At 41.6% G+C, this 26,966-nt stretch overlaps 1 protein-coding gene across 2 annotated transcripts; it reads left to right on the forward strand.

The window, feature by feature from the left end:
• The first annotated feature begins 429 nt into the window (after positions 1 to 429).
• Positions 430 to 26,728, forward strand: LOC103181732 (deubiquitinase DESI2). Of its 2 annotated transcripts, XM_007898393.2 has the most exons (6): positions 430 to 603; positions 10,906 to 11,045; positions 21,657 to 21,729; positions 22,881 to 22,974; positions 24,173 to 24,314; positions 26,015 to 26,728. In XM_007898393.2, exons 2-6 carry the CDS (start codon positions 11,043 to 11,045, stop codon positions 26,249 to 26,251), a joined length of 549 nt encoding a protein of 182 aa, XP_007896584.1. In that variant the 5' UTR covers positions 430 to 603; positions 10,906 to 11,042; the 3' UTR covers positions 26,252 to 26,728. The 2 variants fall into 2 exon arrangements, with proteins under 2 accessions (XP_007896584.1, XP_007896583.1); XM_007898392.2 differs by lacking the exon at positions 10,906 to 11,045.
• Positions 26,729 to 26,966: the final 238 nt, after the last annotated feature.

Raw genomic sequence — 26,966 nt, forward strand, 5'->3', positions numbered from 1 at the left:
AGGTGGCGCTGCGAATGGAGGAGGACGAGGAGGAGGAGGAGAAGAGTGACAGGCGTGACCCCGCCCCCCGCCGCCTTTTGTCCGCGCGGCCGGTGAGGTGGGCGCCGCCGGGTCTCGTGCCTGAGCGCGCGGCAGTTAGAGCGGCGGCGGTTGGTGGGGGCGGCGCGTGGAGAGGAGAAAGAGAGCGGCTGTGAGGGGAGGACGGAGACGCCGGGGAGAGGGAGCGGGGCCGGGGGGGAAGACAGCGGGGCCGGGGGGGGAAGAAAGAACGAGAGAGAAAGACTAAGGCCCGGGAGAGAAAGAGAGAGGGGGAGAGAGAGAGAGAAGGCGCGGGGTCGGGTCGAGGGGGGGAGAGAGAGGAGCAGAGCCCGGGGAGAGACGGAGGGCGCGCGGGGCTCGGGGGAGAGAGGGAGAAAAGAAAGAGCAGGGCCGGGGGTGGGGGGGAGAGAGAGAGAGAGGGCGCCGCGGCCAGAGTGAGGGGAGCCCGATAATAAAGCTGGATAACCGGAGGAGCGGGGAAACGCCGAGCCCAGCCTGTGCCGAGCGGGGAGAGAGAGAGAGAGAATGGCCAACGAGCCGGTCATCCTGAATGTCTATGATATGGTGAGTGAGGGAGAGGGAGGGAGAGGGAGGGAGGGAGCTGCCGCAGCCTCAAAACTTCCTCAGGGTCTCAGCTCGGAGCTGTTTATCTTATCGCACACACAGGTACTCGAGGACACGGTCATTAATGCTCCGATTTCACTTGGACATTGTCACTTGGCAATCGTGTTGTTACGGAGCCTGCGATCTTCACCGGAAGCGCCCCCCGCCGCCAGCGGTGGGAAAAAGTGACTTAATTTAATCCGTACCTTCATTCAAAACTCGGGTCGTTTTGATTTTAGCATTTCGCGAGCTGCTCCCCCCGCACCCATGTCACTTTTGTGCCTTGTAAACACCGCGCAATGCTGAATGTTTAGAGAAGATGGGAGGTTTTTCTGTGTGGAAACAATACCCCCTTTTCTCCCTCTTCCCGAAAAGAATTGCCTGTTTTTAAATAAAATTTGCGACCACCGCATATTTTCTACAATGAGTCTGTTGACCTTAATAAGCTAACAGCTAATTTTGTGACCGGAGTAAATACTTTTTATCCTTCTTTACTTTTTGTGGAGTTGTAGTTCAAACTTTCTCAATAGGAATTTAGTTGAATACCTGTATGAGCTAAACATCCATCTAATCCCATGTCTGACACATCAATTGTGTGCTTAGTTTATTTAGTACATTAGTTTAACTACTTAATTGATCTGTTTGCTCTCTAAAGCCAATATTATAAATTAGCCTTTGTTTTAGTTTTATAGTCTTTCCATTTAGATTAGGGATTTAACTACTTATTATTTAAAGCTGTTTTATTTTGTGCTATTATTTGTGGAACGAACGTCTGTGTGATAGAGCATTTTCAAATGCCCTGTCAATCTGTTGCTGTCTAATATTAATATAGGTGAAACCTATAATAAAAAGTTGATAGCCGTTGATGGCACATTAATGTTGAAATTTTGCATGTGAGAAACAAGGTTGAACTCTTCAAATACCTTTTTTATTGGTGAACCAAGGTGAGCAGCCAAGGTGCTTTGTGCAAAAACAACACAAAATGACATTTATAGAGTGCCTTTCATGTCGGGAGGACGTCTCAAGGCGCTGGACAGTCAGGGGTCAGGATCCGAGCATGGGGGAGGGTGGGTTAGGGGTGAGGGAAGGCAGAGAGGTGGGAGGACGACCGAAGGCACAATCGAAGAGGAGGGTCTTGAGACCGGCCTTAAAGGGGGCAAGAGAGGAAGTGAGGTGAAGGGACTGTGGGATGGAGTTCCAGAGTGTGGGGGCAGAGAAGCTGAAAGCTCAGCCACTGATGATTGGGCGGGAGACATGGAGCAGGCGGAGCCCGCTGAGTGGAGGGAGCGGGCAGGTTGGTAGGGAGTCAGCAGGTCAGAGAGGTAGGAGGGGGCAAGGCCATGGATAGCCTTGAAAATAAGGATGAGGATCTTGAATTCGATCCTCTGAGGGATGGGGAGCCAGTGGAGTCGGGCGAAGGTGGGCGTGATGGGGTCACAGAGCCTGGTGCGTGAGAGTACATGAGCTGCAGAGTTTTGGATGATCTGCAGCTTGTGAAGGGAAGAGTTGGGAAGGCCGATGAGGAGGGAATTTCCATAATCGAGCCTTGATGTGATGAATGTATAGGTAAGGGTTTCGGCAGCCTGAGGGGTGAGGCAGTGCCGGAGCCTGGCAATGTTGCGGAGGTGGTGGTAGGCAGTACCGGTCAAGGCACGGATGTAGGGGAGAAAGGACAGTTCAGGGTCAAACAAGGCACCCGGGTTCCTGACTGGCTTAGTGAGGTTGAGTGGGCAGCCGTGGATGCTGATGCTGCCAGCGCCCGAGGTGTGGAGACCAGTGCCTGGAGGTGCATTCTTAAACAATAATAATACTTGAATTTTTTATAGCACCTTATCATGTCTTCGAGACTTCTCAAAGCGCTTTTCAGAATATACCTTAAAGTGAATTGATTGTATATTTTGTGGGATTATATATAACTTGTATATTCTTGAGTTGTTACTAACTCAAGAATATACAAATTATATATATTGTGAATCATATAGATCCCAGTGTGAATAATTTCCCTTGGATTGGGCTCTTTTGGCCTGGGTTCCTCTGGATACAGAGGAAAAGAGCTGGGATGCTCATCGCCTTGATCTACCAATTTGGCGTTTGTTATGGAACTTCTACATTGTCTTTGGTCGTGATGTGGATCCTTAAGCCAATTGAAGTCTCCCAACTGCTGCTCTGATTGAGATTGATGTAACTCCTTCTGTGTGGCTCATTGACACCACTAAGTGGTCGGTGCCTTGATTTGCTCAATTAAAAACAATTGTGTTCTAGTAATGCATTGCATTAATTTTACTAAAATGGTTCGGCAGGATCTGTTTTCTAGCTGATTGTTTTTTTTAATAAAGTTAATGGCCACAATTGCAACTCCAAAATCGAGGATTTATTTATTGTTCAAACAGTACTTTTGCGGAAACCAATCCATCTTTTGGTATATGGTCATGGACCAGCTTGTCCAGGAGAATATTGTAAATAATATCTTTAATAGTCCTTACATTTGATTATAGCATCTTTTTTGTCAGCCAGGAAGTTGGAGGCGGTGGTGAAAGCACGTTATGTTGAAAAGTCTCATAGCGCTTCACAGGATATATTGTAGGTTTCAATGATGGTAATTTGAATGCAAATTTGGAACCAAATATGCACACAGCAGTGTCCCACAAACAGCCAAGAAGTGAATTATCAATTTCACCTTATTGGCCAGAAGGAAGAAGCTCCCTTCTCGTTTGAGTTGTGCTTTGGGATCTGTAATATTCAACAACAGTAACTACTACTTGCATTTATACAGTGCTTTTCATGTTGGGAGGACACCTGGAAAGTAGAGGGGATCTTGGTTTTAACATCTCATCCAAAGAATAGCAACTCCAAAAATGGACCCCTCCCCTCCCACCCCAGTGCACTGGAATATCGGCCTTGACTATGACCTAAAAGTCCAAACATCTGGCTTGAATCCACAACCTTCCAACTCAGAGGCAATAGTGCTACTGACTGAACCATGCTGATATTTTAGAAGAGGTTCTAAGCTATTGTGTTATCCTCAATTTCAAATCTGCTTGCAATGGTTATTTTTATTTTGCCTTGTCAGTCATTCTTACGTGGTGCTGTTTTGTACATTTTTGTGTAGGAAATTGATAAGCGTAGCTTGACAAATGGCTCACAGATCCGTAGAAATGCATTTGTTAATTGTTATTTTATTATCCTTCCTTGCAGACATTGAGACCTGCTGTGGCATGTATTGACAGGAAGAGTATTTCCATAAGTGAGCATGACTTAATAACTCCCACTTGAAAAATGTTATGAGTGGAGAGTTTTATGATTTCTCACTTCTGCTCGTGTTGTAGTCTGTTAATGCTGCACATTTAAGTTTAATGTGGTAACAATTCTGACTTATTATATAAGACCGAAGTTTTGAAAGAATATCTTCTTGTTTCATACACCTATACATATGTGTGGTGGAATGAGCTCCCCCCCCCCCCCCCCACATTGCTTTCAGTAAATAGGTATTGAGGATGCTATGATATAGATAATGTAGGTAATTTACAACGGAAATTCATTATTGAGACTCAGTAATACCCAGAATTGTATTGTAATTGTGGAAGAAACAACAATGCCAGTCATAGTTGCTATCAAAACAAGCGGACTTCATTAGGATCCAATGCCACCAACGGTTTGATTGACCTCCAAATTGCACCGCCCAAGTGTGTTAATATATTATTCCTTTTACTCCTATCCTGTTATTACCAAATTTGTCACTGGTGAGTTGAAGATACCCATAACAATTGTTTATTGTTCCCTCATGCTCTTAGCTCATTTGGAAATTGTTTCATATCTGTTGCTTCTTTTGTACTATAGTGTGAACCTGAGGTTATTATAGTGGAACACTCCTGAGGCTCGTATAACAAAATGGATTGGGAGCTCAAGGCAATATTTTATTATTACTTGTTGCCAGATGTCTCACCTGGAATATATTGCCACTCAACTGATTACTAACTAATGTTGATGGTGGGAGATACTGAAGACAGTTTTTATGCCCATTAGTTGGTTACCCTTATTTACTTTTGAAGCAGAACTTTGTAAAATTGCACCATGGTTCAGTGAAAACTGCGGTTTTCTATCTATGAAAGGGTTTGTAGGAGTACTGATTTTTCTGTGCATGAAATTTAGTCAGCAAAATGTAGTACATTTTACAACATCTTGGAATTCAGCAGCCCAAAGGACCTAAATCATTTTTACTGTATTTGAGTATGCCTATATCAGAGGAAACGTTGCTCGTTCAGTGATTATAATCAGGCAAGTTATAAAATTACAGGCAAATGAGCAGGAGAGAGTTGTCTATTAATAAGCTAGTAACAGAAACTAGCACATTTACAGGGTGCGGGAAACGATCAACAACAGCAGCAAAATTAAATTTGTATAGCGCCCGCCTTTCACGTCGGGAGGACGTTCCAAGGCGCTGGACAGACAGAGTTACGGACCCAAGCTGAGGGTTGTGGGGGGGGGGGGGGCGGAAGCAGGGAGATCGAAAGTACGGTCGAAGAGGAGGGTCTTGAGGTGGGTCTTGAAGGTGGCGAGGCAGGGGGCAAGCCAGAGGGACTGCGGGATGGAGTTCTAGAGGGTGGGTGTAGAGTGGCAGAAGGCCCGCCTGCTGATAGTGGGGCGAGCAGGGCGGGGTGCATGGAGCAGGCCGGAGCCCGCTGAGCAGAGGGAGCGAACAGGGTAGTAAGGGTTTAGGTGATCAGAGAGGTAGGGGGGAGCAAGACCGTGGAGGGCTTTGAAGGTGAGGACCAGGATCTTGAACTGTGTCCTCTATGTGATTGGAAGCCAGTGGAGTTGGGCGAGGATGGGTGTGATGAGGGTTGCGGAGCCTAGTGTGGGAGAGGACACGGGCTGCAGAGTTCTGGATGATCTGCAGCCTGTGGAGGGAGGAGTTGGGGAGGCTGACAAGCAGTGAGTTTGCATAGTCGAGCCTCGATGTAATGAAGACGTGCATGAGGGTTTCGGCCTGCGGTGTGAGACAGTGTCGGAGCTGGGTGACGTTGAGGAGGTGGGAGAAGGCAGAGTGAGTGATGGTGCAGATGTGGGGTAATTGAGGGTCAAACAAGACCCCAAGGTTCCGGACTGGCTTAGTGAGGTGGAGTGTGCAACCACGGATGGTGATGCTGTCAGTGCCTGAGGTGAGGAGGGCCTGACAGGAGCCAATCAGGAGAGCATCGGTCTTGCTGACATTCAATTGAAGAAGGTTAGCTCTCATCCAGAACCTGATATCTGACAGACATTCTGTTAGTATAGCAGTGGTCCTGGAGTCGAGGGTGGAGGCAGAAAGTTAGAGTTGGATGTCATCTGCATACATGTGGAAGTTGACTCCATGTTTGCAGATGATGTCATCAAGGGGAGCATATTGTTATTGAAAAGGAGGGGACCAAAGACTGAGCCCTGAGGAATGCGGCACGCGACGGTGCAGGGGCTAGAGGAGAAGCCGTTTGAGGAGTTGAAGTGCAAGCGGTGTGAGAGGTACGATCTGAACCAATTGAGGGCAGCACCATGGAAGTTGAGGTGAGAAGAGAGGCGGTGGATGAGGATAGAGTGGTCGATGGTGTCGAAAGCAGCAGAGAGGTCAAGGAGGACGAGGAGGCAGAGGGAGCCCTGGCCAGAATGTCATTTGTCACTTTGACCAGGGCTGTTTTTGTGCAGTGGGCGGCACGGCACGGAAACCCGAGTGGAGGGGTTTGAGAAGGGAGTGGTGGGAGAGGAAGGAGCGAAGCTGAGAAGTAACAACTCGTTCCAGGACCTTGGAGAGGAAGGGGAGGTTGGAAGTGGGCGTAGTTAGGGAGTAGAGAAGGGTCCAGGGAGAGTTTTGTAAGGATAGAACTGATGACAGTGGTTTTTAAAGGGGTGGGAACAGTACCAGAGGACAGGGAGAGGTTAACAATGTTAGTGAGTAGAGGGGCAAGGAGGTGGAGCTGGTCGGTAATAAGGGGATAGGGATGGGGTCGAGGGAGCAGGTGGTGGGTTTCATGCGGATTATGGTAGTAATGAGAAAGGAGGGGGAGACGGGTTCAAAGGTGTGCAGGGAGGGGTGGATAGGGGCTGGGGTGGGAGGAGGAGGAGATGGGGTGGGGGCAGCTGTTGCAGTAGCAGAGGCAGCTGAGTGGATTCCCTTGACTTTGGATTTGAGGAAGTCCAGCATTGCCTCGCAGTTTGCATTTGAGGTGAGGATGGGTGTGAGGCGTGAGAGGGTGGGCAGAGGAGTTGGTTTGTGATGGTCAGACAGGATACAGTGTTTGCATAATCCGCAACTTATTCTTTTTTCACCAAACTGGAAATTTTTAACACAGTTCTCCTGATGGTTCTGTAGAGTCCTGGGTTCAATTCCAGGCAGGGCGAAACCTTGGGCAAGTTTCCTTACTCCACACGCCTAATAATAATACCTACAAAACAAAAGTAAATTGGTCATTTTCAATCCACGACTGTTTGTGGGACACTGCTGTGCGCAATTGGCTGCGGCATTTCGCCCACAAATATACAGTCAATATTCAGCATTTTCTGTGAAACGCTTTGAGAAATCTAGAAGACGTGAAAAGCGCTATATCAAATGCAAGGATTATTATATTATAAATCCATTATCTCCTGTGAAACGTGTGTGAAAGCATGTGTTATGCAGAAATGTTATGGATTAAATGTCAACAAGGCACTTGGGCCAGGTGGTATATCTCCTAGAATCTTTAAGGAATTGGAAGAGGAAATTAATGATGCCTGATTATTTATAGAAGTATTGCACCACGTGTGGTGAATAGTCCTGGAATGTCCAATATTCAAAAACTGAGTTGGATATAAATTACCGTGTAATTTATCTAGTAATTACTGGTCAGTTAGTCTCAATTCCATAGTCTAAAATGTAATATTTGAGAAGTTCCCAGTGATTATTTACAGAACGCTGACTTCAGGAACTGTCAGCTAAGTTTTGGAAGCAATGCAATGTAAAATTGGAGTCCTGCAGCTTAGTGGTTGCAGCACTGTCCTCTCAAGCGAGAAGACCTGAGTTCAGTTCCCAGGCAGGGTGAAACATTGGGCAAGTTTCCTTACTCCACACACCTGTTTACCTAAGCAGTGAGTATGAATCCGATTGTTAGTCGATTGGTGGATCTCTTTTCCGGGGGTAATAATCCCTTACAAATAAATAAGTTAATATTATGAATAATGATTTGGTCACTCAATCCACAACTGTTTGTGGGACACTGCTGTGCACAATTAGCTGCCGTGTTTCACTCACAAAATATACAACAACAGGATTACATTTGTATAGCGCCTTTCATATCAGGAGGACTTCCCAAGGCACTGAACAGTGTACAACATTTCAGACCTGAGCTGGGGTCAGGGAGGGGAGGGGAAGGGGGGTGCCTGATGGCATGGTCGAAGAGAAGGGTTTTGAGGCGGAACTTGAAGGAGGCTAAGGAGGGGCGAGGGGGAGTGATTAGGGGATGGAATTCCAGAGGTTGGGGCAGAGTGGCTGAAGGCTCTCCCGCCAATGGTGGGGCGGTTGGGTTGCGGTATCTGGAGCTGGCTGAGCGGAGGGAACAGGCGGGTTGGTAGGGGGTTAGGAGGTCGCAGAGGTAGGGTGGGGCGAGGCCATGGAGGGCTTTGTAGGTGAGGACCTGGATCTTGAACTGGATCCTCTGAAGGATAGGGAGCCAATGGAGTGGGCGAGAATAATAATAATAATAATCCTTGCATTTGATATAGCGCTTTTCACGTCGGGAGGACATCCCAAAGCGCTTCACAGAACACACTGTAAAGTGAATTAACTGTATATTTGTGGGCGAACGCGGCAGCCAATTGCGCGCAGCAATGTCCCACATACAGTCGTAGATTGAAAATGACCAATTTATTATTGTTTTGGGTTTTGGAGGGATTATTATTAGGCTCTGTGTGGAGTAAGGAAACTTGCCCAAGGTTTCGCCCTCTGCCTGGAATTGAACTCAGGTCTCTCACTTGCAAAGTGAGTGCTCTAACCACTGAGCTACAGGAATCCACAAGAATGGAGGAGATAGGGTCAAGGAGTTTGGTGCGGGAAAGGACATGGGCTGCAGAGTTCTGGATTATCTGCAGCCTGTGGAGGGAGGAGTTGGGAAGGCCGACAAGCAGGGCCTGGAGATGATGAAGGCATGAACAAGAGTTTCAGCGGCGTGGGGGGTGAGGTAGTGGCGGAGTCGGGCGATGTTACGGAGGTGAGGGAAGGCAGAGTGGGTCATGGCTTGGATGTGGGGAAGAAAAGACAGTTGAGGGTCAAACAAGACACCAAAGTTCCTGACTGGCTTGGTGAGTTGAAGTGTGCAACATGGTGGTTGATGCTGACAGAGCCTGAGGTGCTGAGGCGCTGGCGCGAGCCAATCAGGAGGGCCTCGGTCTTGTTCACATTGAACTGTAGGAAATTTACTCTAATCCAGAACTTGATGTCCGACAGGCATTCTGTCAGGACAGCAGTGGTCCTGGAGTTGAGGGTGGAGGCAGAGAGTTAGAGTTGGGTGTCATCTGCATACATACGGAAGTTGACCCCATGTCTGCGGATGCTGTCACGAGGGGGAACATATAGGTATTGAAGAGGAGGGTAGGACCAAGAGGACCAAACACTATATTGTATACAAGAATTATTATGTTTTAATCAAGTGGTATTTTACAAAAAGAAAATGGATGGGAGCCACTGGGTTGTTAACTGAATTTTCAGAAGGTTTTGAGAAGTTCATCATGTAAGGCTTTTAAAGCCAGTTATTCATGCAGGAGATGACGGATTGAAAATTTCCTTTTCAAAAGGAGATGGAGAGAAAGGCTCAGAGGGCAAAAGACTGCCTTAGAGTTTTGGGTCCTCTAGTATTTATTTCATTTGACTTATTGTCTTATCAAATAGATACATTTTATAGNTTTTTTGAAAATTGTAGTAATGATTGCATTTGTAGGCTTGTGGTATTATAACATTACAGCTGATGCCCAGAGAAGCAATCTTATTACAAATGGAAAAGGGATTGATAATAATCGGACGGAATTGGACCAAGTAAGTGAATAAACTGGGAAATATCGACTATCTGAAATATCAGATAATAATGTTTGCATTTGATATAGTGCATTCACATCTGGAGGAAGTCTGGAAGCGCTTCACAAGATTTATTAAATTTAAGTTCATGCATATAGGCAACAATGCTGCATTTATATAGCGCCTTTCATGTCAGTAAGACATCTCAAAGTGCTTTCCAGAACTGTATGAGGAAAGAATTGGCGAAAAACGATTTGGGTGTGATCACAGATTGTAGCCTGGGGCAGTTGTCAATGGGTAAATAAATCAAGTACTGGGAAATAACTGGAGATGTTAGTCTACAAGTCGGAACATGTTTATAATAATCTATAGAATGTTACTGGTGAAGCGAGATCACAACTGTGATGTGCAGTGAGTGTAGCAGAAGACTGGAGATCAAAAATGGAAAAAGCTTAGCAGCTTTTTCAGTGGTATAAGTAGGTGGAACACATTCTCAGGAAAAGTAGTTGATTCTGTTTCAATTGACACCTTTTTAAAACTGAATTGGATCAGTAATGTTGAAGAGAATTAAGAATAATGGTGGTTATCATATGAATAAAAAGTGAATGCAGGATTCGTAAAATTCAGGGATTAATGGAGGGAAGAAGGAAATGGCTCATGAGCAAAATACTATTTCCTGGACTTTACTAGTTTGGCATTTGTAATTTGCTGTTTTCTGAATCTTGCTATCCAATGTTAGCAAACTGTTAGTCCCAATGAATGCAAAGAAATTCACTTTAGTCTCTAGTGTCTATTATTCGATTTTTTTTTTACCCCCCCCCTTTTCTGGCTGAATTCATGAAAGATTTAGAAAATGTATGTTTTGTATCTGTGATCCTGAGAGTTATGTGCTCTTGAGTTTCAATAAAGCCGAATATATCTGTAAGTCTTGTGTAAAGCAGTTGAAGTGATCTTATTTCACAATGCCCTACAATACGTTTCTAAACCACAACTTGAATTGACTTGACATGCCACGTCAGGAATAAATTGCGTTGATAATCTTTTCATGGACATATTGCAAATCTAAAAATGGTGAAAGACTACTTCATTAGCCTGAACTGCGTCACTGGGTAATTTTCTGTGATTACCTCAACTGTTTTGCAATATTTTGCCAGTTTCCACAAATGATTGAAATTGTCAATTCAGATTAAGCACTCTCTCAACAATTAATTCAGATGGCTGCTTGATTTTTTTCTTTTTCCCCTCTTTCCAAGTTTTGTCCTTAATCTCGCCTCCTGTAGGCAAGGTCCCAAGATGCATGGTGACTCAACAGTACCTTGGCCAGGATGGCCATTTTTCATAATGAGTGCTCAACTAGAAACCAACTGAATCATCGGGGATCCTGTAATAAATGGTACAGTATTTTTGTAACTATCTGAGCAGTCCTGTCATGTTTGAGGTTCTTTCTCTACCTTAGTCCAGTGGCGACTAACTTGTGGCCCGCTGGGCCATCAAGAAGTGGCCCACTGAACATTCACACTAGTCTAGATGAGTCTGTTTTAAATCAATGTTTTGTTTCCCGTTGCTTCTGTGTAGCAAAGTTTATGGTGCAGCCATAAATTAAGAAATATTCAAACAAAAAATAATTAAAAACAACTGATGTTTGTATACTGCCAATCTTAGAAATTCATTCAGTTTGGGAATGGGTGGATTAGTCAATTGATAAAGGAATATGCGTGAAACCACCCGTTTGTTATTGGGCGTTGGTACAAGCTGGCACGTGGAATGAAAATGTTGCTGCTCTCATCTTGTTGCCAACTTGCTTCCCTGTACAGTTTTTCACTTATCTGCAGTATGCTTTTGGCAACCAAACAATGAAACAATAATTAAAATAAAGATGCATCAAATATTTAAGACTAAGTGGCTCTTTTTTTAATAGCGGGTAGATGGGTAGAGCGTGACTTTTTTTTTAAAAAAAAGACAAACCACTGGCCGCTACCAGTACATTGAACGTTTATCAAAACTCTGAACTTTCTAATTTCTAATTTTCCTTCCACCTACCTGCGTGTGTCTATAACACAAACTTTTCTTTTTATTTTTACTGATCACAGTAATTACATCAATGCGGTGTGCATATAGACTAAGGTTATTGGGAGAAGTATCCCACTTATGTACTTCTCCCCATTTTATTGTAGAATTCTGTAACGATTTGAGGGAATCTTGCAGAGACTCTCACTTTAGCCTCATCTGTGCAGTAATTCAACTGGAAATGGATTGTGTAATACTATAAATTGCTGATTTTTAATACTTCATTACTCTTTGATTTAGTAAACAAATACTACCTGCGGTATGTTTTTCAACAAACAAACAAAACGTTTTTTTGTCAAATTCAGTAAGTTCTCATGCTGATCTAAATTTGACTCGATCATTCATCACCCCCCTCCTCTGCTCCTCACCCCCCTCCTGCTTGTGCCTGTGCTGGCTCTTTGGAAGAGCTACCCAATCAGTCCCACTGCTTCACTCTTTCCCCATATCCTTGCCAATTCTTCCTGTTTCAAAATTGTAAATAAAAGATCGGGATTAAAAGATCTGGCACTCCAGCTCATGAGCCAATACAAAATCTCTGCTCTTCGGTATTGACCTCTCCTTTAAGCCTTCATCTGATCTCTGACCGCAGCATGGAAACATTCGGCCAAAGTAGTCATGCTGGACTAATTCTGCCACCATCTCTACCTCAACACCATTGTTGTTGAAATGCACATCCAAGTGATTTTTGTTTTGGCCAACAACAAGATTGCTCTATTACTGTTAAAACTTTACTTCCAATGTAGTTTATATTCTCGAACAATAAAACCAGTGAGTGCATTACAAATCAATAAGTCCATCTTGGCATTCAGATGCAGGTTATAAACTACGTTACTCAATTATTGTTCTGTGATTTGACTTCATGGACCATTCTGGAATTATGATCCATTAACGACAGTGAAATAATGAATAAAATTGTTCTATCAAGATTGTTTAGTTTATATTTTGAAGGTAAAATTAATGGGACAGGTTAAAAATCTCAAGCATTTGGGCACCATATGTAGAAGTACATATTTTTCTCTGACTTCTGTCTCTGAAGTTCTTGAAATCTGTACTTAAAACTTGGAAGATTTCAACATCAGAACGTCTTTAGATCAATAATTACATATTCCAAGATGTAGCATTTATATAGAAATCAAAATGGTCGGTAACTGTAGAGTGATTTTGGTACACATGGTTTATACTCGAAATTGAACCTGGAATTTGATTAAATATGGCCTCACTGTAGACTAAATCCTGCATTCAGAATTTGTCTAAACTTGTCACTGGATGAATTACACATCTGCCCTATTGTGTCTCATTATGTAGGAAATATGATTAAATGGGAGGGCAAGAAAGGTGAATTAGGTGGCATAGTAACGCTAAAATATTGCCTCTTCCTCTTTGGGTCATTGATTTGTAATAATCCTTGCATTTGATGTATTGCCTTATGTCATTGATACGTCTCAAAGTGCTTCACAGAATATATTGTGAAATGGGTTGACTGTGTATAGATGGAACCATGCAACAAATAATGTTTTAATACAGTAAAGTCGCATAAATCTTATTATAAATCATCATTGCCTAAGTTGTACACTTACACACTTTTTTTGTAGTACTCATATTATTCATCTAATTTGTAACGTCGCTCTTCTACCCTCCATTTACCAGCTACTTTGAATCCCGGGAAATAATAATAATAATCTTTGCATTTGGTATAGCGCCTTATCACATTTCGAGGTGTCTCAAAAGCACTCCACAGAATATACTGCAAAGTGTATTGACTGTATGTGCCGTCCTGAGCCATACACAGGCCAGCTGCATTATGTCATGGGAAACTTAGTCTCGATCCGTCGATGCACATGCAGAAGAACTTCATTTCCTGCGATTCCAACGCTTGCTGGTAATAATAATAATCCTTGCATTTGATATAGCGCTTTTCACGTCGGGAGGACGTCCCAAAGTGCTTCACAGAACACACTGTAAAGTGAATTGACTGTATATTTGTGGGCGAACGCGGCAGCAATGTCCCACAAACAGTCGTAGATTGAAAATGACCAATTTATTATTGTTTTTGGTTTTGGAGGGATTATTATTAGGCGTGTGGAGTAAGGAAACTTGCCCAAGGTTTCGCCCTGCATAGAATTGAACTCGGGTCTCTCGCTTGCAAAGCGAGTGCTCTAACCACTGAGCTACAGGACTCCACATGTAAGTGCACATGCAGGGATGGATCAAGACTCATTGAATCGCGGGAAATGTAGCCTTGATTCATCATTGCATGTCCATTTACAGGCTGCAATAAATAACGCATGTGCAGCATAGATTATTGATTAAATTGGATTTTATGATTTATACAGTTTGCCTGTAACTCAGACTTCCCACAAGTTGTATCAAATATTATGGTCCCGACTGATGCAACTTGTGTGATTTTACTGTATTTATGATATCATAGCAGAATTTGTAAATAGCAAGTCCTACAAATAGTTTTAATTCTTACATTCTTTTCACGTTGAAAGGACATCCATTCAGTCTGACCTGACGACAATCAAAGTCCCAAAGAGGAAGAGGCAATATTTTAGCATTACTATGCCACCTTATTCACCTTTCTTGCCCTCCTGTTTAATCATATTTCCTACATAATGAGAAACGATAGGATTTTAGTAGAAAGGGTAGTGACTATATGTGTTATGGGTGAGTGAGGCAACATTCTTCGCAGAGGAATGCACCACAAATGGCCATGAAGTGAATAACCAATTTTATTCAAGGGATTGTTAGCCTAGACACCAGAAGAAACTCTGTTTTCTTTTTGAATAGTGCCATGGGATATTTAATGTCCACCTGAACTGGTTGATGGGTCATTGTTTAACATCTTCTGAAGGATGACACCTCCAGTAATGCAGCATGCCCCCACACTGTATTGAAGTGTCATTTTATGGAGTCCTGTAGCTCAGTGGTTAGAGCACTTGCTACACAGGCAAGAGACCTGGATTCGATTTCCGTCAGGGTGAAACCTTGGGTAAGTTTCCTTACTCCATACGCCTGATAATAATTCCTCAAGAAAAATAAAATAATAATTTGGTCACTCAATCCACGACTGTTTGTGGGACACTGCTGTGCGCAATTGGCTGCCGCGTTTCACCCACAAATATACAGGCAATTCACTTTACAGTATATCCTGTGAAGTGCTTTGAGACATCTAGAAGATGTGAACAAGTGCTATATCAAATGCAAGGATTATTATTGTGTGTGTATGTATGTGTGTGCATATATATATATATACACACATATATATATATAAAAAATACTATTTTAGACTATATGAGTTCCAAGTGCTGATGTGGGGCTTGAACCCACAACCTTTCAGCTCTGAGGTGAGGAGTGCTACCAATTGAGCCAAGCTGATACACCAGGATTGGCCAAGGTATTATAATAATTATTCTTGCATTTGATATAGCGCCTTATCACATCTTTGAGTCGTCTCAAAGCGCTTCACAGAATACTGTAAAGGGAATTGACTGTATATTTTGTGGGCGAAACGCGGCAGCCAATTGCACACAGCAGTGTCCCACAAGCAGTCATGGATTGAGTTTCCAATTTATTATTATAATTTTTTTTGAAGGAGTAATTACCCCCAGAAAAGTGATCCGCCAATCGCCTGACAACCGGGTTCCTGCTTACTGCTAGGTAAACAGAGGTATGTGGAGTAAGGAAACTTGCCAAACATTTCACCCTGACGGGAATCGAGCCCAGGTCTGTCGCTTGCGAGGCGACTGCTCCGACCACTATGATAATATCTCTGGGTGACCCAATGGAACTCCGTTGCCTTGGGCTTGAATTTCCTATTGCGTGTCGAGCCTCCTTTGACTGCAATCATTTAGTTTTTATTTTTGGAATTTTAAACTACAATTCGTATCTTGAGTGAAGTTCCAAAGACTCGGCCTGAGGCGCGTTTGATTCACTGCAGCATCTGCTATTTAGAAATCTTTTACAAATCTGAAAAATTACACCCTGACATCTGAATTTGTATATGGTTTGAAAGGAGTGGGTGAATCGATTACAACTTGTCATTTTTTCTAACTGGCTACAAAGGTTTATACATTTATCTTTATTCTGGTTGAAAGCTGCACCAATGATCTGTGGAACTAGTTACTCTAAATCTCATCTTCATCCCTTTGGTTTGTTGACATCCAGAAATAAAAAAGGCTAACTTGCATTTACAGCTGTTAGTCTAGTCTGAGTAGTCATCAGGCTTGAAAAGAGTTGTCTCAAAGGGGATCTTATAGAGATATAAGATGATAAATGGAATAAAGAAGAAACTCAGAATAATGTTTTCAGACTGCAGATAGCACAAGATGGTCCAAGTTCAGGGATGTGAATATTATGGAGTCCTGTAGCTTAGTGGTTAGAGCACTCGCCTCGAAACTGAGAGGACCTTGTTTCAATTCCCAGGCAGGGCCAATTGCACACAATTTCTTTTGAAGGGATTATTACGCCCGGAAAAGCGATCCACCAATCAACTAATAAGCATGTGTGCTGGGTAAGAAAACTTGCTCAACGTTTCACCCTGACCCGGCTGGGAATCGAACCCAGGTCCTCTCGTTTCTGAGGCGAGGGCTCTAACCGCGACGCTACAGGACTCCACAATTGATTCTTCATAAATCAGCTCCCATTAACCTGTTCACCTACCCTGAGCCTTGGCTCTTGCCAATCCACACAATAATTAGGTAAGCAGGTTGCGTCTGTCCTCCAGGGATAGAGAGAAGGAGCCATGCTAGACAACCAGTATGTTGGTAACCAATGCGCAGTACTAAGATTTACTGCATAGCTATGCAAATTCTTTTGGTGCCATCTTAAATGCTCGTAATTTGTGTTTTGTGATTAAATGGCTCAGTGAGTTGCCTAATCCAGTGGTTATTATTTGGGAGATAGCTAAGTAGAGTTAAGAGACGAGTAGTGAAGATTAGTTTCTGAAGCGCTTTGAGCCGTCTTGAAGAATGTAATAAGGCGCTACATCAAATGCAATATTAATATTGTTATATGAATGCACCTGGTTCCTACAGACTTCCTGTCTGGTTTAATTATGGGAAAACAACAAGACAACAACAACAAGATTCCATTCATAGCGCGCTTTTCACGTCAGGAGGACGTCCCAAGGTGCTGGACAGTTGGGTCAGGATCCGAGCATCGGGGGGAAATAGTCAGGGTGAGGGAAGGGAGGAAGCGAGGAGGGGGTAGAGAGTCGAGAGGGAAGCTGAAGGCACGGTCAAAGAGAAAGGTTTTGAGACCGGCCTTGAAGGAGGAAAGGGAGGAGGCGGCGAAGGCACTGGGGGATAGAGTTCCAGAGCCTCGGGGCTGAGAGGCTGAAGGCCCGGCCACCGATGGTGGGGCGGTTGGTGCGGGGGTTGTGGAGCAGACCGGAGCCAGAGGAGCGGAGGGTACGGGCAGGTAGGGGGATAGTAGGTCGGAGAGGTAGGAGGGAGCAAGGCCGTGAATGGCTTTGTAGGTGAGGATGAGGATCTTGAATTCGATCCTCTGGGGGATGGGGAGCCAGTGGAGGCGAGGTTCTTAGTAAATATAGTGTAGTTTTCACAACAGTCTGCTGCTATAGAAACCATGCATGATTACCCTTGTAGTCATTTTACTTTGTATTATATCAAACCCGCATCAATTATTTCTTGGACTAAATCTGGAGTTGTCCATTACTAGACTGGATTGATTGGGAGCAGTCTGGATATAGATAGCTATAGGTAGCTATTGCCAGAGTCCGAAGCACTGACTGTCCAGCGCCTTGGGGCATCCTCCCGATGTGAAAGGCGCTTTACAAATGTAGTGTTGTTGTTGTATTTAGGAATGGAGGCTTCTTTGTTACGCGTGTGTCTGGTCTAGCTTTTCTCTGCACTGTAAAATATTGTACATTCCAGCCTAATTGACATGGAATGCGTCTCAGTTTACACATGTTATTTAACATCTCCTTAGGCTAATTCCATCTCTTTTACTGTAGGACTTTAGAGAGTGAATGTCTCACATGAACTGTTATTATACTGATCTGGAACTGTTGACTAACCTGAAATCTCAACAAAAAAAAGCACAGCAGTATCCAGGTAATGGAGAGACTTCTAGAGGATCACTGAAGTGAATAGAACTGCAGTGAGAAGCTTTCCAAACGTACATGTGCAGTCCTGTAGCTTAATAATAATAATCATCCTTGCATTTGATATAGCGCTTCACAGACTATATTGTAAAGTGAACTGACTGTATATTTGTGGGTGAAATGCGGCAGCCAATTGCGCAAGCAGTGTCCCACAAACAGTTGTGGATTGAGTAAACAATTTTTTTTAAAGGAATTATTACCCCCGGAAAAGAGATCTGCAATTGACTCGACTAACAACCGGGTTCCTACTTACTGCTAGGTAAACATAGACGTGTTGAGTAAGGAAGCTTGCCAAAAATTTCACCCTACCGGGAATCAAACCCAGGTCTCTCACTTGCGAGGCGAGTGCTCCAACCACTGAGCTACAGGACTCCTTAATAGCTTAGTGGTTAGAGCACTGGTCTCGCAAGTGAGAGGACCTGGGTTCGATTCCTGGGCAAAGCAAAACGTTGGGCAAGTTTCCTTACTCCACTCTCCTCTATTCACCAAGCAGCAAGTAGGAACCCGGTTGTTATTTGATTGGGAGATCGCTTTTCCAGGGATAAGAATCCATTCAAAACAAATAATAGTAATAATTTGGTCACTCAGTCCATGACTGTTTGTGAGACATTGCAGTGTGCTGTGTTTTGCCTACAAAATGTACAGTCAATTCACTTAACAGTATATTCTGTGAAGCCCTTTTGGCGCTGATAAGGCGCTATATCAAATGCAAGGTTTGTTATCATAGACTATCACCAGGGCAATTGATGCAAGGAGAACTTGAAGGGGCAGCTCTCTGAGATAACTTATGTAGTAATGTTTTCTATCAGAGACAGTGAAATTTGTTTAATATCAGATAATTAAATAGTTTGGTTAATTGAAACATTAAGTGGAGACTACACCCAGACTCTTTCAAGAGTAGCTTTGTCTTTCAGGAATACATTGAAATTGTGCCAGGTTTCTCATTTTAAACAAGTACTGTAAAGTTCATAAGTCATTTAATGAATTTTTTTATTTCACACAAAATAGTCAAATCACATTACAGTATCCTATGAAGCATTTTGAGTAATCTCAATAACGTGATAAGGCTCTATATCAAATTCAAGGACTTTGATTTTATTTTTCAACGCCATCCATGATTGATGCAAATTGCCAGAGTGTTCTGTCAGTGATGTAAAAAAATCCTTTCATTTGATATAACTCCTATAATAACATCAAATGTCTTAAAGCACTTCATAAGCAATTGCTGTAAAGTGTTCTGACTGTATTTGTAGGAAAATGTGGCAGACAATTTATTTACAGCACGGTTCCACAAACAGTCACGAAATGTGGTTTATTTGGAGAATTGATTTCCAGCACACTGGAAAAACACTTCTCTCTTCTGTCTGAGATCTTTAAGGGTACCTGGACGGGTTTAACATTATCTGAAAGATGGCACCTCTGAGAATGTAACTGCAATGAAATATCAGCCTAGACTGTAAGATCAACTCCAAAATTCATTTTGAATGAACAGACTTCCAATCTCACAGTGAAACCTGCTAACAACTGTAAAAAATAAAGTAAACAACTGTCTTGTTTTTCCCCCAAATTGACTTTCAAAACGTGCATATCTTGTGGGCTCAGCTTTCTCTCACTTACGCAATATTGCAGGTCTCAGCCATTACCTCTTCCCTGGGCTGAGTGGAGAGAGTGAAAAACTGGGATTTGCAGAAAACCTAGGAATTGTAGCTTGACTAATTTACTGCCACTTTATTTAATTCACTAATGTGGATATTCGCAGATTTGTCTTATAGTAGAATTCATTGAAAATTCACAAGAATAGTGCCTGTTGATCTGATAATGCTTCAAATACTGATACAGAATACTGATAATCTTAAATATAAACCCTAGCTGCTAAGCATTGTCAATCTTATCAAGACAATTTTGCATAAAATTAATAAAAACTGCATAAAATTAAAAGGAGAGTACACACATGGATGCTGTCAGTTTTATTTTCTGTATAGCATCAATCACCAGTGTATTTTCTTTTACAATGAATGGGCTTTTTTCTGCTAGTTTTGTTTCCAGTTTCAGAATTGTTATGTACTTCCCTTCGGAGTCAAAGTTTGAACTTTTATATACTATATATATATCCTTGCATTTGATATAGCACTTTTCACGTCTTCTGGACGTCTCAAAACGCTTTACAGAATATGCTGTAAAGTGAATTGACTGTATATTTGTGGGCGAAACACGGTAGCCAATTGCGCACAGCTGTGTCCCACCAAAAGTTGTGGATTGAAATAACTTATTTATTTATTTGGAAGGATTATTATTAGGCGTGTGGAGTAAGGAAATTTGCCCACGGTTTCGCCCTCTGCCTGGAATTGAACCAGGTGTCTCGCTGGGTTCCAATTGTGGAAAAATCAAAAATCCAAGCTGAATTTGGAAACCGGTTGTTTTTAAGCAAAGTACGGGGAACGAGCACTACTACAGACACGCACGATGGGGACAGAGCAGGGAATGGTGTTAGAGTAGAGCTTCAGAGGGAAAGCCAAGTACCAGCACAGGCACAAAGGGCACGTCCGTGCCTTATTCTTTCCGTTGGGCAAACAGACAATGCGCAGTTTTCTTTATATCTGTTGTACAAAGTGATGCAAAGTCAACCAGCTTCATTCTGGGACAATAAAATTTTCAGCCCTTTTGGTGTACAGCCACCTGTTGAAGATCCCAAGTTGCGACTTCAATTCACATAGACGAAGCCAATGGTTCAAACTACTTTTGTCACTCAATTTGTCAGTTTAAAATGGGGATGTAGAGCTCGAACCCACAACCTTGTGACTGGGGCGCTACTGATTGAGGCAGACGGATGTGTGAATTGTATTTATTTGGAGCTTTGGAGAGTTGATCCTGGGTGCATGACCTTTTTGCACCCAGAATCAGAAACACCTCAATCAATTCTAAAGTAGGTTAAACTTGGGGCAAAGCTCCCTGTCCCATTCTAGGTGTGCTACTAACTGTGCTAGGCTGACGCCCAACACTGATAAAGCAACATGTTAAAAATCCAGCTGGTGGGGAAGTATAGCGCCTTGGGATGTCCTCCTGATGTAAAATGCGCTAAACAAATGCAAGTTGTTGTTGTTGTTGTCTACATACTGACATGTTAAGGTAGTCTGTCAGTCTAAAAAAAGTAAGAAGTGTTATCTCAGTCTGAGTAGTCTTCTCAATCTGAAGCAATCTTTGCAACAATTGTATCTAGTTTATTCAGGCCAGAAACTAGACCTATATAGCTTGCTGCCATAACATGGAAATACATTCATCTATATGAGTTTATCTGAAATAAACCTGCTAATAATTTCAGGCAGTCTCTTGTCATAATAAAAATTATCTATTGTTCTTACTTAATTCCAACCAAAGGTTCAGCAGGTACTTTTTCATAGAACCAATGACCCATTAACTGACTTTTTCTTAATTGCTAACTGCGTTAGTAATTATAACCATACCTACACTATACAGCAGTTTAATTTGAAGATTGTGTGATCAAACCTTGCTTAATGCTTCGTTAGCCATTTTAGATTGCATGGATCAGATGCTTTTGTTTTCTATAATCTCTTCTACTCCATCATGTTGTACACTTATTTAAAGATGACAATTTAATAGACACTAGTTTAGCATCTTAACAGCATAATTAACTAATTATAGTTGGGTGCATAGTAATGCAGATTTTAATGAAGTGCTCTAGGAAAACATGAATAATAATTTTGATCTTCCGAAAGTACTCTCGAGTTCAGCCATATATTAAGTTGCAAGTTGCTGATGCTGTCGCTAATCTAACTTCTGGTTTCTCTTTAGTACTGGATTAATGAATACACTTCATCGCTGGGAATTGGGGTCTTCCACTCAGGAATTGAGGTTTACGGCAGAGGTGAGATGTTTTTAGTTGTCTTAGTTTACTACTTGTTCTAATTGGCAGGAAGTTAAAGTGGGGTTTCTTGGTGTCCCAGCCTTTCCCACAATGTATAAATCAATTTGGATATAGGAATATGGGGAGTAGATCCATTTTTTGATAATTAAGCTAGGAGATGTAATAAATTGTTAAGAGCAAAAGTGTAAAAGGACAGACAAAACAAGCAGATGCCCTGCATTGTGGACACATTGTTCAACACAAAAATGTGGGGTAGAATGATGGATGATAATGTTTCGGGTAGGAAAGCATTGGTGGGAGAGTGATTATATGAACCAAAGGATTTAAAGAGAATCCAAGCAGGTAAATTGCAAAAGCTATGTGCAGAGAGCGGTCATAAATGGGATGCTGAGTGCAAGAGGTGCCCAGTATATAAAAAAGCAAGGAAATATTGATGCAGTGTTAAAAAAAATTGCAGGTAATTTGATATTTTATTGTTAATTTTAGAGTGGCATTGAACTGCAACTTATTAGCCAAGTGACTGTTTGACAATTACAATATTTTTCATAGCAAAATACTAGATGAAATATTTTTAGAATTTGTATATACATGGTGATGGCCAACAAGTTTAGATGTCTTATGGCAGGAAACTAAGCTTTCTTCAGAAAAGAAATGTCAAATCACAAAAACTGTCATGTAGGCTTCCACTCTTAAGCCACAGTTCTAGTCCAACCCAATTGTAAAAAGTTAACTCTTGACGGTTCCAGACAGATTTGACATTCACATCACCCCCAATCTGTCCCTTTCCTTTTTTTTCCTTTCACCTTTAATCTTTGTATGACATCCATTGTTCAGTAACACTACCGACCTTGTACTAAGGTGGCAGAAGAATCTGTAATATACGTCATCTATTTTTTTAAAAAATGATTTCCTCCCTTGTTATAGTGCAAAGACTGAAGAACCTGGTTTGTTAATATGAAATGTATGTATGTCAAAATTAGAAAACTGTCTGTTTATGTTTACATATAATTTAGATTTAATCTGTGCTGAAACTGGTTACTTGTATGTTACAACAAAGTAATTGTGATCAATCCAGCTTCATTAACTTTAGAGTAGAAACATGCTGCTAAGACCAATCATTCTGCTACAGCCTGTTTGTTAATTTTCTTTAGAGTTTGCCTATGGTGGCCATCCTTACCCATTTTCAGGAATATTTGAGATCACTCCTGGAGACTCAACAGAACTAGGAGAAACATTCAAATTTAAGTAAGTAGTATCCAAGATCATATTTTAATATGCTGAAAAATGCAATATTAATTTAACAATTGTTGGTCTTGTTTTATGCAAATTTAATGTTTGTGCCCTCAGTATAGCTACTCCATTATGTTTAGTTGTGTGCAAGCATTGGAGTCCCAGGTTAATATAGGGAAGCCCTGGATCCACTTTATCAGTAATATAATCAAACTGTGGAGAAAATGGCCATCTTCTAGGTTGTCGGATCGCTGCTTATCTTGCTTCCTGTACATTACAGATGTGTGCCATAAACGAGTAGTGCTCCTGACATACTTCCTTTATGCACAATGCACAGGATGTCAGTGGCAACCCAATGACCCAAAGATGATCATTTTTTTAATATGAAAATCTGGTTATTCAGCACTGGAAGTGGGGTGCAACTCCGTTTAATGCATGTCAACATGGCACAATTGCTATAAGCTAAACCAGGGGAGGGAGAAGGAGAGCTCCTCAGGAATGCCATCTAATGAACGCTTGTTGGACTTTGTGTTCATTTTTTGGTCTGCATCATAACCAAAGCTGACATGCATTAATTCATGCAGCTTTTAAGTGATTCAAATGAATGTCTGCATAAATGCACTTGCAGGTTTTCTGGCAAAGTACAATACTTGGTTGTCAGCCTGATTTAGTTGGTTTCAAGGCCCATGTTCTACCTTTGAACTAATAGTCTTCGATGACACTCAAATACAGTGCTGGGGGAGTGCTGCATTTAGTGCTGCATGTGGTGACTATTTGTAGTCTTAACAGGGCAGCCAATTTGTGCACAGCAATATCCCATAAATTGCCATGAACTGAATGACAAATTTTATTTGGGAGATTATTGGCAGGACACTGGGAAAAACTCCCTTCTCTCGTACCATGGGAATTTAGCATCCACCTGAATGGCCACGTGGGTTTTGGTTTAATGTTTCATCCAAAGGACAGCAACTCCAATAATACATCACATCCCCCAGCACTTCATTGGGGGTGACTTAGTCTGTTCTGTGCCATTATCCTAATAGTTTGCTTGTGCTTGGGCTTTAGCTATAGACGGTTGGGCAAAATTGAAGATTTAGCAACAATTGATAGTGTGTTGAAACTTTATTAAATTTATTAGAGAATATTAAGTGTTATTTCTGCTTTTTTAAAAAAAACTAGACTGTTAAATTCATTTTCCTGCTTTCGTCCTCAGGGAAGCAATAGTAATGGGTAGTACGGATTTTACAGAAGATGATGTAGAGCGCATTGTGGAGGAGCTTGGAAAGGAATACAAAGGAAATGCCTATCATCTAATGCATAAAAACTGCAACCACTTTTCTTCAGCAATTTCTGAGGCAAGAACATTTTGGTTCATGGGAAGAATTTCTCCAGAGTTTTGTTCTTTTACGATATTGTTTTATATTAAATGGCTGTTAAATATGGTGGTGTCATAAAGATGAAATAATTTAGGATGAATATTTTCAAGCCCACTTTCTCCTGTATCAATTAGAGGAAGATATTGATTATCCATTTGTATCTATGGTTTTCCTATGATTATACTTACCTAGTCAAAACCTGCATACTCTCCATTATCAATATAGGAACAAATAATTTCTAATTTTGGTTGAAGTTTCTGGTATGACATGAGTACATGTATTACAAAGATGAAGTAGAAACTTTAAAGCAATGCCTTCATAGATGATAGAATAAAAATTGTCAGACACTGAGTGCAGCAGACACTTGGCTGACCAAAGAAACCTTTTAATCATAACATATATAAAACAGCTCTGCATGCTTTGCAAAGCTATAATTTCTCTTAATAGTTTAATTATATTGCCCAGCAACCTTCTATAATCTGTCAGGGAAGCAATAAATATTATTTTGTGATAGACTTTTGTCAGCTCAGAGAATGGAAGATCGAAAAAACTAGATATTTAATGGAGTGAAGTCAATTTCTAACATAACGGCAATAATTACAGCTTTAATGGGATTAGTGCTCCCTCTTGTGCATTTATAGTATTGTGGCTTTTCCACACAGGAAGGTTCACTGAAACCTGGTTGATGGGGAAGGAACAATGCAGTAAATTTCACATTGTGATCTTGATGATGTTCACATTACTGATATTCTGCAAAAATTAAGATGAATGAGAAGATGTATGTTTGTTTTGAGACACTATTTAGTCAAGTCATTTCTACAGACCTTTCCTTCCTCCCAGCCAAACCGGATCTTCATTAATTATTGCTTAGTTTATAATAGTGCTTAACTTTTTCATTTTTATAATGCATGCGAGCGGATTAATCAGAAGCAAACCATAACTTCTGCCTTTTTTTAAAAAAAAAGTGCCTGAGGTTGTGAGGTCACATAGTGCATTAATTCTAAGTGTGATGCATCATTCAGTAGTATGTTGTTTAGGGTAGACGGTGAGTTCCCAATTTCATACTAATAAATTGAAGTACAAGTACATTCTGCATATTGAGGACAAATTGCCAGATTGTGCACAAACACCGCCTAGTGGCTGGTTGCATATAGGCAGTGAGCTGGTCAACCTGTTGGGTGGGGGAATGGTGGGCAAATGCAAAATGTGTAGTCATGATTATGCCGTTATTAAAGCAAACGTAGTGGTTTATAGAAAAAATATAACACCACAAAAAGTAGTTTGCAGTTTTTCTTTATGGAAGTTCCCACTTTTTAACCTTCCTGCTGATGTAAAGACATTTAAAAGGCAATTAGCAAACTTTTTGAAGGGGAAAGTGCAGGCAATTGAAAGGAGAGTAACAGCATGATTTTATCAGATAAATTGAGGGTCTCCCCATAGTGATCAACTGAAAGAAAAGTGAATTGGCTTCACAGGCCTTCAATTGCTTCTTTGATAGTACAAGACTTAAATCATCACTGATTTGTGTTTTTACATTAGCAGCACTACTACTGTATACTCAGTGCCTTGGCCAATTGTAAAGCAGTATTTCTCGCTTGAATGGATTTTTGTAACATTAAAACTGAACACTGCTTAATTTGGAACCTTTTTTCAAAGCATGTCTTTATATTTTACAATAGATCCTTTGTGGAAAGGAAATACCTCGCTGGGTGAACAGACTCGCCCACTTCAGTTCCTGCATTCCCTTTCTCCAGAGCTGCTTACCGAAGGAATGGCTCACGCCAGCCGCCCTGCAGTCCAGCATCAGCCAGGAGCTGCGTGAGGAGCAGGAGGAAGCTGAAGGTGCGGCAGCTTCCGCCTCTGCCTCAGCCTCCACATCTACTTTACCCAGACCGGGCCACCATACCAAACTATGATGCTAACGAGTGATCCTGAACTGACTTTCTACTTGTTGGACTGACTTTTTATNAAAAATAACTGTCACAATCAATCAAATTGCTCTATGGGGAAGTGCTGAACATTCCTTTTGTTGTTGAATTTTAGTTTGTGTTTTTGTAATGGAAATTCACCACCTCTTTCTAATAGCTTGGACGATCACTGTAAAGAATTTCAAGATATATTCAGTATTTCCAATAATTGTTTACAAATCCCATGTTGCAAATTAACTGGGATTAACACTAACAGCGTGTAACAGTGATACTGGTTTGTATCAATGGGTTGCTGTTGTAGACTGGTACAATTGTGACATTAGACATACACCAGTGAGTATTCTGTGGCAAGTAAACACTTTCATCTATCCCTTTTCCTCTTCTCCCCTCTAGTTAAGGTATAATACTGTTTCCATTTTCAAGATTAATGTTCAAAAGAAATATTCGTATTTTTCAGAGAATGTATCCTCAAATTATGAATTACTGAGGATCAATTCTGAAATATGCTGCCAAAAGGGTACCAGTCTATAACTGCTGAAGTTAAAATACTATTCTGCTATGTAGAGTGAGTACAAAAGTCACAGTGAGCAATAAGCCTTTCACCAGCAATCTAAGGGAGTCTAAATTTTGTTTCATTCAAATATTTATTGTGTGTTTTTTGAGGAAGGGAGAGGAGAAGAGACTGAGACGCACATCTTCTGCT

The sequence above is a fragment of the Callorhinchus milii genome, unplaced genomic scaffold (assembly GCF_018977255.1).
Source record: "Callorhinchus milii isolate IMCB2004 unplaced genomic scaffold, IMCB_Cmil_1.0 Scaffold3, whole genome shotgun sequence".
NCBI lineage: Eukaryota > Metazoa > Chordata > Chondrichthyes > Chimaeriformes > Callorhinchidae > Callorhinchus > Callorhinchus milii.

What these genes read in the sequence shown, in the direction of transcription:
- LOC103181732 (XM_007898392.2), top strand. Translation starts at nt 565, where the DNA reads ATGGCCAACGAGCCGGTCATCCTGAATGTCTATGATATG. An exon ending in AATTGAGGTTTACGGCAGAG is followed by an intron (nt 21,730 to 22,880) that starts GTGAGATGTTTT and finishes AATTTTCTTTAG; the next exon opens with AGTTTGCCTATGGTGGCCAT. An exon ending in GGAGAAACATTCAAATTTAA is followed by an intron (nt 22,975 to 24,172) that starts GTAAGTAGTATC and finishes TTTCGTCCTCAG; the next exon opens with GGAAGCAATAGTAATGGGTA.